Source organism: Monodon monoceros, unplaced genomic scaffold, assembly GCF_005190385.1.
Source record: "Monodon monoceros isolate NGI ecotype Baffin Bay Population unplaced genomic scaffold, NGI_Narwhal_1 Super_Scaffold_7, whole genome shotgun sequence".
In the NCBI taxonomy this organism is placed as follows: Eukaryota; Metazoa; Chordata; class Mammalia; order Artiodactyla; family Monodontidae; genus Monodon; species Monodon monoceros.
Window position 1 is genome coordinate 99600851 of NW_021703784.1, and position 18500 is coordinate 99619350.

General features: G+C 62.3%; 1 protein-coding gene across 2 annotated transcripts; it reads left to right on the forward strand.

Annotated features, from left to right (window-relative positions):
- The first annotated feature begins 1095 nt into the window (after positions 1-1095).
- PLCB3 (phospholipase C beta 3) lies at positions 1096-18282 on the forward strand. Of its 2 annotated transcripts, XM_029209031.1 has the most exons (32): positions 1228-1326; positions 4041-4118; positions 4386-4454; positions 4544-4684; positions 4924-5003; positions 5113-5166; positions 5257-5332; positions 5440-5540; positions 6061-6227; positions 6301-6447; positions 7360-7600; positions 7805-7889; positions 7965-8151; positions 8954-9159; positions 10024-10120; positions 10201-10285; positions 10602-10726; positions 11045-11199; positions 11279-11440; positions 12100-12199; positions 12289-12393; positions 12625-12716; positions 13918-14071; positions 14157-14192; positions 14311-14503; positions 14922-15063; positions 15154-15230; positions 15343-15432; positions 15525-15582; positions 15857-15943; positions 16032-16251; positions 17337-18282. In XM_029209031.1, the coding sequence occupies exons 1-31, from the start codon at positions 1228-1230 to the stop codon at positions 16233-16235; spliced, it is 3693 nt and encodes a 1230-aa protein (XP_029064864.1). In that variant the 3' UTR covers positions 16236-16251; positions 17337-18282. The 2 variants fall into 2 exon arrangements, with proteins under 2 accessions (XP_029064863.1, XP_029064864.1); XM_029209030.1 differs by lacking the exon at positions 17337-18282 and having other exon boundaries at positions 1096-1326; positions 16032-16640.
- The last annotated feature ends 218 nt before the right edge of the window (positions 18283-18500 follow it).

The window sequence follows — 18500 nt, forward strand, 5'->3', positions numbered from 1 at the left end:
TGTAGGGCTGGCTCCTCCTTGACTGACCCCTCCTCCCCCAGAAGCAGCTCCATCTCTTTCTGGGTTTCTAGGTGACTTGGCTGGCCCCTCTGGATGAGTTCTACTTTAAACCTGCTGCTGCTACTGTCTCTGTATTGGGGGGGCTCCCACAGGGGCCCCCAGGCAGGAGCCCCCCCAGCCAAGCCCTGCGGGAGGGGCTGCAGCCCCCACCCATCTCAGTGCCCATGCGCCTTCCCCGCTCCCGTCCCTGGCATGCAGCAGATTTCAGGACACCTGCTGTGGGCCAGGAGTGGCAGAGCGTCTCCTCGACCCTCCTTGTTCGTGGACACCCAGGAGGCTTCTGACCCCTCTGGGCAAACGACCAGCTGTCCCCTTCTCAGTTTGCAGTCGAGAGCCCCGCAGGGACAGGCTCCAGGTTGAGCTGTGGGGGGGTGTCTGCGGAACAAGAAGGGCGCTGTTCCAGGGCTCGCTCTGGAAAGCCAGGGTGCTTGGGTCCTCAAAGGAGGCGACAGGCGCCGGGCCTCCCCGGGCTAGGGACGGGGGAGGGGCGCCCGCCGGCGGAAGGCCCATTAGCTTGCTAATTGCTCGCAGGGAGGGGAGGGCGGGTACCGAGCTGCTGCAGAAGGGGGTGAGGCGAAGTGAGGGCACAGAGGGGGTGGGAGTGTCTTTTCCAGCGCTCAGCTAAGTGCTGCAGGAGTGGGGTGGGTGGCAGGTCTCTGCGCCCCCAGGCCCAAGTCCTGCTCTCCGGTAGTACCCCCCGCCCCTGCCCCTCAGAAACCTTAGCGGGCCGACCCCGGCCGGTCTTCGGCAGCGCCCTCTGCACGCAGTCCCTCCAGCTGCACCCCAACAGCCTCCCCGCCCCGAAGCGCCTTCCTCCAACCCCGAGCGGGTTCAGCTGAGCCACCCCCAGCGAAGTGCCCCAGTCCGGGCGTGCCTCTGCCCCATCCCTCCTCTGGCTGCAGTCGCCACCCCGGCCGCCAGGGGGAGCCGACGCGGGGCGGGCGGGCCCGACGCCGGGGGAGGGGGCGGTGCCGCTGCGGCCCCGCCCCCGCCCCGCCCCGGCCGGGCCCCGCCGATTCTCTGGTCTGTCCCGGACAGACTGGCGGGCGGGCGGGCGGTGACGCCGCCGGGCCGGAGCGGGCCGCGCGGGAGCGCGCGGAGGGAGCAGCGGCGCCGTCGGGTCCCCGTCGGGGCTCCGTGGGTCCCCGACCCGCCCCCGGCCCAGCTATGGCGGGCGCCAGGCCCGGCGTCCACGCGCTGCAGCTGGAGCCGCCCACCGTCGTGGAGACCCTGCGGCGCGGGAGTAAGTTCATCAAATGGGACGAGGTAAGTGCAGGGGCCCCCTGCTCCGCCCAGATCCGGGGACTCCCTCACCCCAGCTCCGCCAGCCGCCGGGGACCCCCAGCCCAGACTAGCCTGGCCACCGCGCCCCCCCCCCCCCCCTCCCAGCCTGGCTGCGCTCCGGAAACTTGAGTCCCCAGCCGTCCTCGTAATGAAGACTCTGTCCCCCACCCCCCACTCCCTCATCTACGGAAAATATGGCATTCATTCCTTGGCCCAGAGATTTCGAACCCCAATAAATTCCAGCCCCCCAATTTTCTCTGGCCCTTCTCACCTCTCCCGGCCGGTCTAATTCTGGTTCCCCCAACCCTGGCCTGGTCCCCAGACCCCTGCCCGGCACTGGACAGTCTGGCTCAAGAACCATAGCCCCCGGTCTGGTTCAGTGTACCCCCATTCTGAGTGGGTGCCTCTGGGACCCTACCCTTCCCAGTGCCCTAGTCTGAACATTCTTCTCCATTCATCACTTTTTCACCCTATTCTGGCTGGCACCCCTTTGCCCTGCTTCTGGATCCCAGCCCAGCTCGCTGCTCAGGTGGGAGCACCAAGTCACCCACCCTAGTGGAGACTGTGCACCCCCCCAAGTTCCTCCACCCCGGGGGAACTTTGCTCTCCACTCCTTAGCATCGGGACTTTGAACCCCAATAGATCCTGACTCCCCCTCCCCACCACCCTTTACCTGACCTGCCCCTGGAGCTTCCCAGAGGCCCCGCTCCCACCTGCGGCTCTGCGAGCTGTCCTGCACCTCACCCTCGTTTACACACCGCCCCCTCCTCTGCCCCCTGGGCCCCTCCTTCCCCAGGGCTTCCCCCCCGCCTGCCTGAGCTGCCTTGCTGCTCCTTCCCAGACAGGCCGGAGGCCTGGAAGACTCGGCTCCTTTCCGGCTGGGTGGGGCGGGTAGGCGTGGGATCTGGGGGGAGGGGCTTGGGGCGTGGCCTGAGGTAACAGGTGTGCCATAGAGGGGTGCCCCGGCGCCCCTGGGGCTAGGGGAGACCCCTCCCCCCAGGCCGGCTTGAAGGGAAAAGTTTCTCCTTTTCCTTCCAGTGTGATAAACCCAAATAAGGAAGTGGGAACAGGGAGAGGGCCCTGGGGGTGGGGTGGGGGTTGCTGACAGGGACTTGGGGCCTGAGAACCTGGGGCCTGGGCTGCCTTTGAAGACCAGACCCCTGAGGAGGGGGAGAGGGAGACCCTGGAGGCAGTACCCACAGAACTACCCCCTCATCACACTCCTGGGGGGCCCTGAGCCCAGGGCAGGGTTGGTAATCCCAGAGAGGGGCTGAGGATGGGTGTCAGCACAGTGAGGTGGGGAGGCCCAAGCATCCCAACAGTTCCCAAGCCTTCTATCCCCTCTGCCCCCAGATCAACCTCCTGTCCTTTGTAAGTAAAGGCTGAGATGGGCGGGGCTAGTGCAGTCCCCATTCTCCAGAAGATGAAAACTGAGTCTGGAGAAGGGAGGCTAATCCCAGGCCCCACAGTGGGGTTGTGGCTGAGGTCAGGAGCTGGGAGTCTGGCAGGGGTCCTAGTTCCCTGCTTCCCAAACCTCGGGACTCTGGAGCCATACTGCCTGCATGCAAATCTTGGCTCCTCTTCTTGACGTTAGGCAAGCTAGGTAGTCTCTCTGTGCCTCAGTCTTCTCACCTGTAAGCTGGGAAGAACAAGAGTGCAAACCTCATAGGTTGTTAGGGGGACTAAGTGAGCTCCTAGATATTGAGTGCTTAGACCCGAACCTGGCAAGCAGTAGGGGCAGCGTGAGGGTGAGCTGTTGTTACGACCATAGGATCGTCCACCAGTGCGCAGCATCTTGGGCTGGCACCAAGGTGAGGCAGCGTCTTCTCTTGGCCTGGGGCAGGAGAGTTCTTCCTGGAGCCCCTTGGTCACTTGGGCCCTGGCCGAGTCTAAGCCTATGATGACACTGCCCCCTCCCCCACTGCTGCTGGTCCTGAGTCACACAGGGTGGCCCTCCTCAGAAAATGGGGCCAGTGCACCCTTTTCTACCCTCCTGCCAGCCAGGGCTGTTTGAGTGAGAACAGAATTCACTGTCTAGTCCTGAGGGCAGGGTGAGTCCCTTTCCGAGGGGACTTAGTCTGTGCTCTGTAAGGTGGGGTGAGCCTCGAAGCTGTGAGGCTCCAGTGGGGCGCAGGGTTGGGGGGGTAATGGACTTTGAAGCAGATGTAAGGGGTGGCTGGTCGTCATGGGGACCCGAGGGACACAGAAGGACCATGGGGGTCAGGCGTCCAAACCCTCTTCTTTCATTCCATAAATATTCCCAAGGGGGCTGTGAGGGTTTCAGCCATCAGGGAGCTCTCAGACCTTATGAGGAAACTGAGCCCAGGCTTGGGGTCTGGGGAGGCCTCCCCAAGGAGGCAGGCCAGGTTTCAGGGATAGAGAAGGAAGGGAGAATATCCTCGCAAAGGAACAGCGATGCAAAGACTGGAGATGGGGAAAGGGTAGTTAGTGGTCCATGTGACAGAGTCTTAGGGCAAGAGAGCAGTGGGGCTGGGAGGGGACTAGGACCTCAGCTTTGTCCTGAGGACTGCAGGGAGCCACAAAGGACCTGTGGGCTGGCTTGAGGCTTCGTTTTCACTACTGAGAGAAAGACTGGGTGGGGTGGGGTGGGGGGGGATGGCCCCAGGGTGTCCAGGGACCAAACCTGGGCGGCAGCCCTTACCAGCCCTGACCCCTGCCGTCCGTCTCGTCCCCAGGAGGCCTCCAGTCGGAACCTGGTAACTCTGCGCGTGGACCCCAGTGGCTTCTTCCTGTACTGGACAGGGCCCAACATGGTGAGGGCGGGTGCTGGTGCAGCTTGCTGAGGTCTAGGGCTCCCACCCCAGACCCCCGAAACCACCCCCAGCCCCCGCCCATGGGGGTGGGGCCCCGCTGCTGCCTGACCTCTCCCACGGTTCCCTGGACAGGAAGTGCTAAGGGCGGGGGCTGAGGCTGGGGCTCCAGCAGGGGGTGGACACTCCCTGGCCTGCGTGGGGAGCTTGGGGGCTCCCAGCTGTCACCCTGTAGCCTCTCAGACATCCCCTGGCATCTGGTTTCCCCAGGAGGTGGACACACTGGACATCAGTTCCATCAGGGACACGAGGACAGGCCGTTATGCCCGCCTACCCAAGGTGAGTGATGGGGGCCCAGGACTCAGGCTGGGAGTGAGGCCGTGGGGGATGGGGACAACCCTCTTCACCCTTGGCTCTCACCTACTCAGGACCCCAAGATTCGGGAGGTGTTGGGCTTTGGGGGCCCTGATGCCCGGTTGGAGGAGAAGTTGATAACAGTGGTGGCCGGGCCAGACCCGGTGAATACATCGTTTTTGAACTTCATGGCCGTGCAGGATGACACAGCCAAGGTGGGCTGGGATTGATGGCTCGGCCTGGGGGAGCTACAGCCTCACTTGCTGAGTCAGCCATCACTTAGTAGGCACCTGTTGTGTACTAGGCTGTCCTCTGCCCCTGTTTCTAATCTTCCTCTTACGGAGTGGTATTGAAGCACTTAGTGCGCACCAGACCTCGTTCTGGGCATGGGCTGTGGCTGGGCCAGCCCCTCTGTGCCCCCCTCACCCCCTCCCCCCGGATCCTGACCCCTCAGGTCTGGTCCGAGGAGCTGTTCAAGCTGGCTATGAACATCCTGGCTCAGAACGCCTCCCGGAACACCTTCTTGCGCAAAGCGTGAGCCCTGGGCCTGCCCCGGGGCGGCCGGGTTGGGGGGGTGCATCGGGGGCAGGGGGTGCTTCAGGTAGCTGTTCCCAGGGCGTGACCCTTCTACCTGTGTCCCCAGGTACACGAAGCTGAAACTGCAGGTGAACCAGGATGGCCGGATCCCGGTCAAGAAGTGAGCGCCCCTTTCCCTCAGCACCTTCTCTGCTTCTCTGACCTTGGTGACCTTTGCCCCCACTGACCCTAACCCCTCCCATCTGCTCAGCATCCTGAAGATGTTCTCAGCAGACAAGAAGCGGGTAGAAACTGCGCTGGAATCCTGTGGCCTCAATTTCAACCGGGTGAGGGGGCTGGGGACAGGGGCCGGGGTTGGGGGGTGTCACAGTGGGCGCCTGCTCTTTGAGGGCTGGCTGTCCCTGGGTTCTCACCCTTCACTCCTGGCCCCTAGAGCGAGTCCATCCGGCCTGACGAGTTTTCCTTGGAAATCTTCGAGCGGTTCTTGAACAAGCTTTGTCTGCGGCCGGACATTGACAAGATCCTGCTGGAGATGTGAGCAGGGCTGGGCCTGCCTCCCAGCCCCCCATACGCCATGTCTGGCCTCTGCTGGCGTTCCTTCCAGTTCAAGGGAGGGGAATTGGAGCTGTCGGGGTCTCTGCGTGCTGGAGCTGTGCCTGTGCTCAGAGCTGCCTTGCCTGGGGCTCTGTCGTGGACAGTTCTATGCTGACCCTTGGCCGAGGTTGCTGTCATCTGCGCACACTGGGGCTGAGGACCCAGTGGCTCAGATGTGTTGTCGGTGAGGGCTGGAGCTGAGATCGGGTCCAGGATCTGGAAGCATGGTGTGGTGGGCCAAGCACTTGGTGGCTTCCAAAGCCCTTGCTGATACCAATGGCAGCACCAAATGGTTAGGAGGGCGGATGGGGAAACTGAGGCCCAGAGGGGCCAGCGACTTGCCCAAGTCCCAGTCAGAGGGTTCTGGAGCCAGACCCGGCCTTCTGACTCCTCGCAGGGTGAGGGTTTGGAGCAGGGGCTGGTGAGGCTCCAGCCTGACTCCACTTCCCGCCCCCTCCAGAGGCGCCAAGGGCAAACCATACCTGACACTGGAGCAGCTCATGGACTTCATCAACCAGAAGCAACGGGACCCGAGGCTCAATGAAGTGCTGTACCCGCCTCTGCGGCCCTCCCAGGCCCGGCTGCTTATCGAGAAGTATGAGCCCAACCAGCAATTCCTGGAGAGAGGTGAGCCGGCGTGGGAGCTGGGGGCAAGGCGGGAGGGCCCCAGCTGCCCCTGCTGACCCCACCCCGCCCCCAGACCAGATGTCCATGGAGGGCTTCAGCCGCTACCTGGGAGGTGAGGAGAATGGCATCCTGCCCCTAGAGGCTCTGGATCTGAGCGCAGACATGACCCAGCCGCTCAGTGCCTACTTCATCAACTCCTCACACAACACCTATCTCACTGGTGAGCAAGCCCATCCTAGCATGACCTCTGCCCTCTGCCCTCTGGCCCTTAGACTGCTTCCCTCCTTTTGGGGTGGCCCCTGCTAGGGATACACGCGTGGAACAGACTGCCTGCCCTGGGGAGTGGGCTTCTGTGCATGGGTTTCTCGGGGTGGTCCAGGAGGCTTCCCCGGGGGAAGGGCTGAGGCCTGCATCTGCCCCGTGAAGGAACAGCCTGTGTGTGAAGGAACAGCCTGTGCGTAGGCCCGGGGGCAGGAGGCCCTTTGGTGCTCTTAAGCAGAAAGGCGGCTGAGAGGTGGGGTGGAGCTGGGTGGGGCGGGGACTGGGGCAGGTAGAGATGAGAGGGACCCAGGGGGCACAGAAGGAATGGGAAGAATTTGGACTGATCCTAAGTGCGTGGGAAGGCTTCTTGCAAGGTGTTTAGCAGGGGGAGGTGACGTGACCTGGTATGTTTTTAGAAGGATGATGCCAGGTGCTTCGCAGAGATTGGATGGGAGGCGGGGAGGGGCCTGCTGTCCCCAGGAGGAGGTGATGGAGGCTGTTCCAGGGCAGCAGCGGTGGAGGGAGGAAAGGGAAGCGAGGGGCCATGGGGGTGTTGGGGCTGAATCCCTGGTTCAGGCTGGTGGGATGGGGGGTGGCGGGTGTTTATCTGAGAGAGGGTGAGACCTGGAGGAGGAACCAGCCTGTCAGCCAGTGCTGGTGGATGCCAACTCTACCCGGCTTTGGGACTTTGGGGGGAGATGGTGCTGGTTCCACAGTGAATTAAGGAGTGGTCAGAAGCTGGCCAGACAGAGCGTGGCAGGGCCAGGCCACCCCCGGGGCTCTGCGTCCCCAGCGTGGCCCGGTTCAGTGCAGACCTGGGGAAGAGGGCGAGGCTGGCGGGGTGGCCGTGGTGACGGAGCCTCGCCCCCAGCGGGGCAGCTGGCGGGAACCTCGTCGGTGGAGATGTACCGGCAGGCACTGCTGTGGGGCTGCCGCTGCGTGGAGCTGGATGTGTGGAAAGGGCGGCCGCCTGAGGAGGAGCCCTTCATCACCCACGGCTTCACCATGACCACGGAGGTGCCCCTGCGAGATGTGCTGGAGGCCATTGCGGAGACCGCCTTCAAGACCTCGCCCTACCCTGTCATCCTCTCCTTTGAGAACCATGTGGACTCGTGAGTGGGCCCCTGACCCTGGGACCCCGATCCTGGCCTGGGGACCCTTGATGACCCAGAGACAACCACCTCACCATGGCACTGTTGGACTGCTCCTGTGAACTCTGACCCTGGGATCTTTCGCTGACCCTGCCGGCCTCTGACCTACCCTGGGGACCTCAGCTTCACCCCAAGAACCTCTGACCTCTGACCTTGGCCCCACAGGGCAAAGCAGCAGGCCAAGATGGCTGAGTACTGCCGCTCCATCTTTGGGGACGCGCTGCTCATCGACCCCCTGGACAAGTACCCGGTATGGGGCTCAGAGCTGGGGCGGGGCATGGGGATGAGGGCGCCCAGCAGACCCTGACCTGTCCGTGCCCACCAGCTGGCCCCGGGCGTCCCCCTGCCCAGCCCCCAGGACCTGATGGGCCGCATCCTGGTGAAGAACAAGAAGCGGCACCGGCCCAGCACTGGCGTTCCCGACAGCTCTGTGCGCAAGCGGCCGCTAGAGCAGAGCAACTCGGCCCTGAGCGAGAGCTCCGCCGTCACCGAGCCCTCCTCGCCCCAGCTCGGTATGGTCCTGGCCTGACCTTCGACCCCAGTCCTGACCCTAACCTCCCACTTCACTGAGCTCAGCCCTCCCCGGGGATGCTCTTTCTGCTCCCAACCTGACCTCCCTCCTCACCAAGCCGCTCACCACCTCTCATCTGAGTATGGGACCTCTGACCCCTGACCCCAGGTGCTCACCTCACTGAACTTCACCCCCAGTTGGATTTGGCTCCCTCCACCTCCTGACCCCTCAATCTCAACCTCCACCTCGCACCTCACAGAGCCCTCCCCCTCAACCAGGTTATGACTCTGAATTCTGACCTCTGACCTCAATCACCTCTGACCTAAACCACCTTTCTCCTGAGACCCCTACTGAGTCTACCCACCCAGCTGGTTCTAATTTCAGCTCACCCTGGACCTCTCACTTTACTGAGGTCCCGCTTACATCCGACCCCAGTGCTCACCTCACTAAGCGCCCTCACTGGGTGTGGCCCTCACTGAGCCCTGACTTGGAGCCCCACCTTGTCATCCTTTACCCCCACCGTCAAGGCTGTTGTACCCCAATTCTCACCCTTCTGAGCCACGCTACCTATCTCCCTGCTGGATATAACTCTGCATCCTGACCTTTGACCTTTGATTCCTCTATACCACCGTTCGGTTTGATCCCATCCAGCTGCTGAGCTCCCCCCGTCCCCCAGCCACAGTGCCCTGAGAGTGCCCCTTGACTCCGTGAGTCGCCTCTACACGCTGGGCACAACTCCTCCTGGCTCCTATGTGTCTGTGTGTGCCCTGACCCCCGACCGCCTGTGGCCTTGTCCTCTGCAGGGTCCCCCAGCTCTGACAGCTGCCCAGGCCTGAGCAATGGGGAGGAGGCGGGCCTTGAGAAGCCCAGCCTGGAGCCTCAGAAGTCTCTGGGTGAGGAGAGTTTGCAGCGGGGCCCTGATGCCCTTGGATCTGCCTACCGTGAGGATGAGGAAGAGGATGAGGAAGAGGAGGAACAGACGGACCCCAAAAAGCCGACCACCGACGAGGTCAGGCCTACAGGCAGGAAGAGGGGGTGGCAGCACATCTTCACTTCCCAAGTGTTTGCTGAGCCCTGACTGTGCCGGGCACAGCACCGGGTGCTGGGTCCGCTCACGATCAGATGTTATCCCTGCCCTCCCAGGGTTCAGAGGGGGGTGTGTGTGGAGTGAGGGAGGGGTCTCAGATAAACAGGCACGGAAGCGAGTGTGAAATTGTGTTCAGGACGTGGGCCGGGAGGGGGAGTCAGACCTCAGCGGGGGTGTTGGGTGAGCAGACCTGAGGAAGAGGGAGCACCGTGCAAAGGCCCTGTGGCAGGGCCAGAGAGTGCAGGGGGAGGGGGCAGTGCAAGACGAGGGGGCGCTGAGTTTTGAGGAGAGAAGGTGACAGAAAAGGTCAATCATGAGATTGGGTTTGAGAGGGGCCCAGAGTGGGGAAGGGTGTGGGCAGCCATGGTCGAGCTCAGGTAGCAGGGGTTGAGTCTGAGGCTCTTGTGAGCCACCCAGTAGGAGATGGCAGGTGGTGGTTGGAAATGAGACTGGGGATGGAAATTTGGGGCTCATCTGCGTGTGAATAATTGAACCCCTGGGGTTGGGTGAGGAGTTCCAGCTTCCAAGGATCAGGGAGATAGAAGGCAAACCAGGAAGGTGGGGTCCAGGGCACATCAGAGAGGCCCAGAGAGAAGGCTGCGGGGCAGATGGGACCAGGACTGACAGGCGTGGCCAGGCTGGGGTCTTTGCTGGGAGAACTGGGCAGTGTGATTGCAGGGCTGGGAGGAGGGTCAGTGCCTCCTTTGTGGTGGGGGGCAGGTGAGGGAACTTCCAACTGATGGCTGGGGGCCATGGGACCGCTGACCCTGCATTTGGGGGCCACAGGGCACTGCCAGCAGTGAGGTCAATGCCACTGAGGAAATGTCGACGCTTGTCAACTACATCGAGCCCGTCAAGTTCAAGTCCTTTGAGGCTGCTCGAAGTGAGTGGGGTGAGAGGTGGAGGAGTGGGAGGGGGTCTGGCCCTGCCAGGCCTGAGCCCCTCCCACTCCCCACCCCCCAGAGAGGAACAAGTGCTTTGAGATGTCATCCTTTGTGGAGACCAAGGCCATGGAGCAACTGACCAAGAGCCCCATGGAGTTTGTGGAGTATCCTTCCGCGTTGCTAGGGCTGGCGGGGTGGGGCTACTCACTCGGAGGCTGGCTCAGATTGTTCTGACCCCACTCGTAGCACCTGTGCAGGATCCTGATGCTCTAGCACCCCGGTCTGGGTTTTGAGCAGGCCTGGCAGACTGCGCAGGGCCTAGGCGGAGAAGCGGGGGACTGAAGGAGCAGCTTGAGCAAAGGCGGGGAGGTGGGTTCACAGGAGCTGAGGATGGGCCTGGAGCACGGGGCTCGAGGCAGAAGGCGGGGCCGCCACCCGACGGGGCCAGTACACAGCGTGGCCCCTGACTGCCAACCTCAGATACAACAAGCAGCAGCTCAGCCGCATCTACCCCAAGGGCACACGCGTGGACTCGTCCAACTACATGCCCCAGCTCTTCTGGAATGTGGGCTGCCAGCTCGTCGCGCTCAACTTCCAGACCCTGGGTGAGTGCTGGCCTGCCTTGACCTTTGACCTCTGGCCCCCCGCCTCACTGACCTCTGCCCCATGACCCTGTTACTCTTGACTGAAGGGGCCTCTGACTGTCTAATCCCAGATCCCCAAACCCAGCCGAGACCTTGGCTGACCCTAACTCCTGACCTTGGCTGATCCTAGACCTTGTCCATTCTTTCCTGAGTCTGGATCCTTGATGCCATTTGATCCGACCTGAACGACTCCTGGTCCCCCCTCTGCACGGCACTGTTCTTCCTGACTCCTGACCCCATCTGACCTGCTGACCCTTGCCCTCCCCCTGTTGCCCCCAGACGTGGCCATGCAGCTCAACGCGGGCGTGTTCGAGTACAACGGGCGCAGTGGCTACCTACTCAAGCCCGAGTTCATGCGGCGGCCAGACAAGTCCTTTGACCCCTTCACCGAGGTCATCGTGGATGGCATCGTGGCCAATGCCGTGCGGGTCAAGGTGGGGCCAGGGAGGGCTCAGGCCAGGGTGTCCTGGGGACGGGACTCTCAGCAGCCACCTCACCCTCCTGGCCCCCCAGGTGATCTCGGGGCAGTTCCTGTCCGACAGGAAGGTGGGCATCTACGTGGAGGTGGATATGTTCGGCCTCCCTGTCGACACGCGGCGCAAGTACCGCACTCGGACCTCTCAGGGGAACTCGTTCAACCCCGTGTGGGATGAGGAGCCCTTCGACTTCCCCAAAGTGAGCCCCGCACCTGTGCCCTCCCCGGCACAGGGAGCTGCAGCCCAGACCTGCCGGGCTCTCTTAGTGGGGGGACGGGAACCAGGAGCATTGGTGGCGGTTGGGGATGTGAAGGTGGTTGTGCCCCAGCACCTCAAGGCTGGGCCTGTCACTTCCAGGCCCCACCCCGGGTCCTGCATGTCCCAGCATCAGGCTCACACTCCCTTCCCTGTGTGGGGTGAGAGGAGAGGACAGGAAGCTGAGACAGCAGGAGGTCCCACAGCTCCCGTTGGCGCCCACCCCATCCCCCAGGCAGGAGGGACTTGCTCCAAGCTCACCCCAGCTTCTCCCTGCCCCCCAAATGGATGGGCCCTCTGCAGCCTGCTGGGGTGGGGTGTGGCCTCAGGCCCAGACGCATGCCAGTTTCTAAGCTGGCAATGACCAGACCTGTCCCACCATAGCGATGCCTGGAGGGGTCCATCTGCCTGTTCTCTTGACTCAGGGCTCTGGTGGAAGCTGGTCATCCCTTTGGCGAGGTCACAGAGGTGTGGGTCCACCACTGGCTCAGTGGCGATGGTGACTGATGGTCAGTGGTTGGGTCAGATTGGCCAAGGGCCCACTCTGGGTGTCGGCCTTGGTGGCTGTGGTCAGCTGCAGCTCAGACCCGTCTGGGCCCTCAGGTGGTGCTGCCCACGCTGGCTTTGCTGCGCATCGCGGCCTTTGAGGAGGGTGGCAAGTTCGTGGGGCACCGGATCCTGCCTGTCTCTGCCATCCGCTCAGGTGAGGCCACCTGGGCTCTGGGCAGCGCAGGGGGCAGGGTGTGTGGGGACCTATCGGGGCGCAGCCACCTTGCCCTCCCGCCCTCCCAGGGTACCACTACATCTGCCTGCGGAACGAGGCCAACCAGCCGCTGTGCCTGCCGGCCCTGCTTGTCTACACTGAGGCCTCTGACTACATTCCCGATGACCACCAAGGTGAGCTGGAGGGAGCTGGGGCGGGGCAGGCCACGCAGGGTGGGGACAAGGACACCACCAGGGCCTGGGAGTGGCTGAGACTGGTGGCCCCAACTGAGGGTGGTAAACAGAGCTGAGGGCGGGTTCTGTGCTCCCTCCGTCCCTCCGGGAGACCAGAGCCGGGGAAGGCTGGTCTGGAGGCTGGCTCCGGGGGTTCTGTCTCTGAGACCCTTGCCCTCTGCTCCCGCCCAGACTACGCAGAGGCCCTGATCAATCCCATCAAGCACGTCAGCCTGATGGACCAGAGGGCCAAGCAGCTGGCCGCCCTCATTGGGGAGAGTGAGGTGAGCCGGGTCAGGCCGGGGGCAGGCAGGAGGCAGCAGGACTCAGGCTCACCCGGACCCTGGGGGCCCCTGGGGGTCGGGGTGTGTGGGTGGGGTAGGGAGGTGAGGGCTGACCTCTGGGCCTACCCTGCAGCCTTCTCTGCCCTCCTCCACCTGCACCGTCCCATGCCACTCCCAGCTGGTGGTCTGGCTCTTCTCCCCAAGTGGGGCTGTTCCCTGCCTGCTGCAGACGCTAACTTCATGCAGTTACCCACACCCACACCGTCCGTCCCTCCAACCTTGGGCTCCGCCTCCAACGCTGGCCTTTCCGCCCTGGTGCAGGGCAGCGTGGGGCTTCAGGGCTCCCTTGTTCAATAGGCTCAGCAGTCTCCCGTTACTCTCCACATTTTAAGGAGGTGGAAACCACCCCTTTTGCATGAGAAAGGCCTTCAGGACAGTCCTGGGCTAGAACTCTTCCTGCTGCCAGCGGGTTCGAGGCCAGGGTGCAGGGTTCAGCCACAGCCGCTTCACCAGGGCATCTGGAAATCCTGGGAGCCGGGCAGTGGCTTCTGCGGGGAGGGGTCAGGAGCAGAGGCTCGCCGCAGATCTAGACCCGGTCTCACGGGGCCCTGCGGCAGGCAGGGAAGAGAGACGGCTGCCTAGAGCTGTTAGTGGGAGAGGCTGGTGCCCACTCTGTGGTCACTTCCTTCATTGATTTAATCAGGAGCTAAGCAACGAGGAAGATGAGCAGCTGTGGGCAAGGGTGGAGGGGGACTTGGAGAGGGGAGGAAACGGGGCTGGGCTAAGGCTTTCCGGAACAATCTGGAAGCTCCTAAGCATATGCAGTGAGGCTTGGCATCCTAGAGACACGACCTCACGTTATCTTCTTCATGCCTCACGTGGAAAGAGGGGTTAGAAATGCTCATTTTGTACCTCTTGTTCTCATGGAGTTGTCCCAGCAGGCCCACATTACAGAGTAGGAGTCCAGGGCCAGGCAGGCTGAGGGAGGTTGTGAAGGACAGAAAGGTCTGGAGACGGGGAATTCCCTGGCGGTCCAGTGGTTAGGACTCCGCACTTTCACTGCTATGGGCCCGGGTTTGGTCCCTGGTCGGGGAACTAAGATCCCACATGCCACGTGGCGTGGCCAAAAAAAAAAAAAAAGGGTCTGGAGAGAACAGCGTTTGTGGAAAGAGCATGGAGCATTCTACTTTCTCCCCCACAGGCTCAGGCTGGCCTGGAGACAAGCCAGGAGACCCAGTCTCAGCAGCCAGGGTCCCAACTGACCCCAAACCCCACACCCAGCCCACTGGACGCCTCCCCCCGCCGGGCCCCAGGCCCCATCACCTCCCCCACCAGCACCTCCCTCAGCAGCCCAGGTGAGGGGCAGCCTGGAGTGGGCGCAGGGACATAGCTCTGCTGCTGGCTCCTCCAGCTTCTGACAGACTTGCTTCTGCTCTCCAGGTCAGCGTGATGACCTCATTGCCAGCGTCCTCTCAGGTAGGGGGCAGGCCTGTTCTGGGGGGCGGGGCTACTCCTGGAGGGGGCAGGTGCTCCTGCAGGGTTGGTCTGCCCCAGCCCGGCCCGGCCCGGCCCATCTTTGCTCTGCTGCCCACAGAGGTGGCCCCGGCCCCGCTGGATGAGCTCCGAGGCCACAAGGCCCTGTTGAAGCTCCAGAGCCGGCAAGAGCGAGACTTTCGAGAGCTACACAAGAAGCATCAGCGGAAGGCGGTTGCCCTCACACGCCGGTTGCTCGACAGCCTGGCCCAGGCCCAGGCCGAGAGCAGGTGCCGGCACCGGCCGGGTGTCCTGTGAGTGTCCAGCCTGCCGGTGTGCAAGTGTGCTGCGTGCATGGATGTGAATATGAGAATGTGTGTGCACATGGGTTTTTGCACTAGGTGGGCGTGGAGGGACGGCCAAGCGCTGCCCCTTGACCCCAGGGAGGAGGGTTTGGTGCGAGGAAGACAGAGGAGTCTGGGTCCCACCCTCTTTCCGCCAGGGAGCGATACCTTTTTTGAAGTCCCCGTAAGAGTGTGTTTCCAGAGATTGTTGCCCAAACAGGCTCCCAACATTTGGGTGGAGCTAACGGGCCTCCTCATTGGCGTAACAGATCCCACCCCTGTGGGCTGGCATCTCCCATTGCCTGCTGGAGTATGCCCTGTCCCCCTGCCCTCCCAGCCCAAGTCCATGTGACGACCTGAGCATCACCCAGAGGGGTTCTCCCCACAGAGGCGGGGAGGACGAGAGGGAGGAGGAGGAAGAGGTGAAGAGGTATCAAGAGTTCCAAAAGAAGCAGGTGCAGTGTCTGCTGGAGCTGAGGGAGGCCCAGGTGGACACAGAGGCCCAGCGGAGGCTGGAGCACCTGAGACAGGTGAGGGGGACGTGTGGCAGTGGGGGAGAGACTGCCTCCTGGACAGGCCTGTCACAGCCCGTGTCACCTGTTGGCCACCTGTGTCTATAGGCTCAGCAGAGGCTCAGGGAGATTGTCATGGATGCTCACACCACTCAGTTCAAGAGACTGAAGGAGATGAACGAGAGGTGAAGGCAGGGGATCTCATGGGCAGACGGGGGATACTCCCTGGTGCCAGGAGGAGGGCAGAGACCCCAGTCCTGCCATTGAGGCTTCCTCTTCCCCCACTGGCTCCTCCAGGGAGAAGAAGGAACTGCAGAAGATCCTGGACAGGAAGCGCCACAACAGTATCTCAGAGGCAAAGACCAGGGAGAAACATAAGAAGGAGGCGTAAGGGCATCAGGGCCGGGAGCCATTTGGGCGCTGGGCAGGCCGGGCCGGGTGCCTGGGCACTGAGCCCATCCTGCCTTGCTCCTGTGCAGGGAACTGACAGAGATTAACCGTCGACACATCACTGAGTCGGTCAACTCCATCCGTCGGGTGAGTGAAGTTCAGGTGCCACCCTAGCCCACCCCTGTTCCTTCAGTCATCGTAAACCTGTATCCTGGGGGCCAGCCTGGTGCTACGTTGCCCTAGAGGGATTTCTAGAGCCTTTTCCTTTGGGTCTGGAAGGTTTGCTATAAAAGTCATCTCAGGACCCTGTGGCCACACAACTCCGGGAGCCTGTGCCTGCCTGACTTCTGTGCCCAGGCAGAGCCCTGGGGTCCGAGCCCCTTCCTTAGAGACCCTTGGCTGAGCCCTTGCCCCCCCACAGCTGGAGGAGGCCCAAAAGCAGCGGCAGGAACGCCTTGTGGCCGCGCAGCAGCAGATTCTCCAACAGCTGACAGAAGAGGAGCCCAAGGTGAGGCCTTGGATGAGGGGCAGGCAGGCAGCAGGTAGGCAGGGCGCCGGGTGGCCTGGCTTTGCCTGTGATACTCTTCTTCCTGCAGCTGCTGGCCCAGCTGGCCCAGGAGTGTCAGGAGCAGCGGGAGAGGCTGCCCCAGGAGATCCGCCGGAGCCTGCTGGGCGAGACACCGGAGGGACTGGGGGACGGGCATCTGGTGGCCTGTGCCAGCAATGGTCACGCGCCTGGGAGCAGTGGGCACCTGTCCGGCGCTGATTCGGAGAGCCAAGAGGAGACTACGAAGCTCTGAACTGGCTGAGCAAGAGGTGGCCACCAGGCCAGGGTGGGCACTGGGAGGAGGGCAGGAGGCTAAACACTAAATGCTTTTTTTTTTTTTTAAACTTTTTATCTTTAGAAATTTTATTTTTTTAAACTGGGGCGAGCACCCCACACTAACTCCCTTCCTTCACCCTCCTGGGGCCCCTTTAATCCCCAGTCCCTCCTTCCTGCCCTCAGTCCTAGGGGAGGTGCTGGGTGGGTCACTGTGGGCCAGAAGGGCCTCACCCCCAGGACACCCACACCCTAGAGTGGGACTCATTTCCCTCACTTCCCCAGGGAACAGTGGGTGGAGACTTCGAGCTCCGGGAAGTCGGAGTCACGTTCTTTCTCTATCCTTTGGGGATTTTTTTACATGAATAAAAGTGGATTTCAGGGACCCTGTGTGCAGCGTGGTTTGGGGTGGGGCAGTGCTGGAGAGGACTCGGGCCCTAGATCTGGCTCTGCTACTTCTGGAGCCTCAGTTTTCTCATCTATAAAATGGGATTGTGGGATTGAGGTCAGGCCCCCAACAAAGGGTTGCTGGGTTTCAATCTTGAGACCTCCTTGCCCAGGAACTGCCTGCAGATCTTCCCAGTGACCTGACATCAGAGGCCCTCTGGCCTCCCCCAGGCTTTCCTGCCTCTATGCCCTCTGCCCTGGGCTATCACTCCTGCTCCCCTCTCCTCCCACCACCCCACCCCACCCCACCCCACCCCACCCCCACCCATTACTTTTCTCCCTCCCGGGCTCTTCTTGTCCTCCCTTCACAGAGGCTCAGGCTTCTGCTTCAGGAAGCCTCCCCTGCACCCTCTTCCTGTTGCCTGATATGACCCAAGCACCCAGCATCTTCCGCTGAGGCTGCTCCGGGCCACACAGGCAGTTGACTGTATCGGGGGATGGACCTGTTAGGGGTGGAGCTGGGCAGCTCAGAACCTGCCCAACATCAGGGGACCTGGGCTCTCAGCAATAGGTGGGAAGTGGATGAGCCTGGAAGTGACCCTTGGGAGAAGGGGGGCTGACGGTCACAGACACAGGGGCTAGGACGCGCGGCACCCCTCATCCCCGTGAGGGAGACGTTATGCCTGTTTTGCAGATGAGGAAACTGAGGCCACAACTAAGTCAAGACGTCCTGACCTGGAGGCAGGGTGGGCCTGGACCCTCTATGGCAGACTGTCTTCGGCCAGCCTGGAGGACCTGCTCCATGCCTCCCCCTCCTGCCCTGGGACAGCGTGGAGTGGCAGAGACCCCGCAGCGAGGGTGCGGCTGGGTTCTGCAGCAGGGTCAGGCTGGCACTTCTTCAAGGCCTCTCCCAGCTTCCTGGCGCTTCCCGGGCTGCCTCCCTCCTCCAGAGGAAGGCAGCCTCTTATCTGAGCTTATCTCCTGCCAATTGAGTGTTTTCTTTGTTTTTGCTGCAACCTCAGGCAAACAGATGGGGTGGGGAGGCCAGAGAAACAGGATTTCCAGAGCGGGGCCTTCCCAGGGCTGGGGACCTCTGCCTTGGGCCCTGCTCCCTTAGGGTCAGTATCATTGCCCGGGTCTTCCCTGCTTCTGTGGTCAGGTCTGGTCCTAGCCCCAAAGCTGCCCCGTCCAGGCCCCTGAGCAGCTGACTCCCATCTTCCTGACTCCACACATAAACACTACACGTCAGTCCACAGGTCCTCAAAGACCAGGCTAAACTCCAGACTCCTGGGCATGACATTCCGACCCTTGAGAAGCCTGGTTTCTGCAGCTCCCCCATCCTTCCAAGGGTTTATTCTTTCCTCCACTGGGAATGACAGCCCCCTCCCCCATCTCAAGTCTCAGCTCTAGCTCACCTCCTCCCTAAAGCCGTCCCTGACTTTACCCTGCCGGAGGGAGCCGCCCTCAACCCGCTCCCAGGCCCCTGTTACAGCACTGGCTGACAGCAACTCCACTGTGAGAGGCTGACTTTCCCCTTGCCAGGAAGCTTGGGACAGCAGGGGCTGTGGCGTAATTCATCTCTGTGTACCTAGTACAAAGTGCTGGCTTGTCTGTAGGGGGCGCCAATAAATCTTTCTGAAATTGAGCTCTGAGCTCTGCTCCCAGGTCCTGGTGAAGCTTCTCGGGTTCCCTAGCCATCGCTCTACTCACAGCCCTGACCCGAGCGTTCCACCCCCTCCCCCGCCCTACGCGTCCAGCCAGTTCCCTGAGGAGCGCTGGCCCCAGGCCGGCCACACAGTAGCTGCTCAAAAGGACTGACCCAAATAGGAACAAATGACCCTCCCCTGGGGGACTGCGG

What these genes read in the sequence shown, in the direction of transcription:
- PLCB3 (XM_029209030.1), top strand. Translation starts at nt 1,228, where the DNA reads ATGGCGGGCGCCAGGCCCGGCGTCCACGCGCTGCAGCTGGAGCCGCCC. An exon ending in CATTCCCGATGACCACCAAG is followed by an intron (nt 12,394 to 12,624) that starts GTGAGCTGGAGG and finishes GCTCCCGCCCAG; the next exon opens with ACTACGCAGAGGCCCTGATC. An exon ending in CGGTCAACTCCATCCGTCGG is followed by an intron (nt 15,583 to 15,856) that starts GTGAGTGAAGTT and finishes GCCCCCCCACAG; the next exon opens with CTGGAGGAGGCCCAAAAGCA.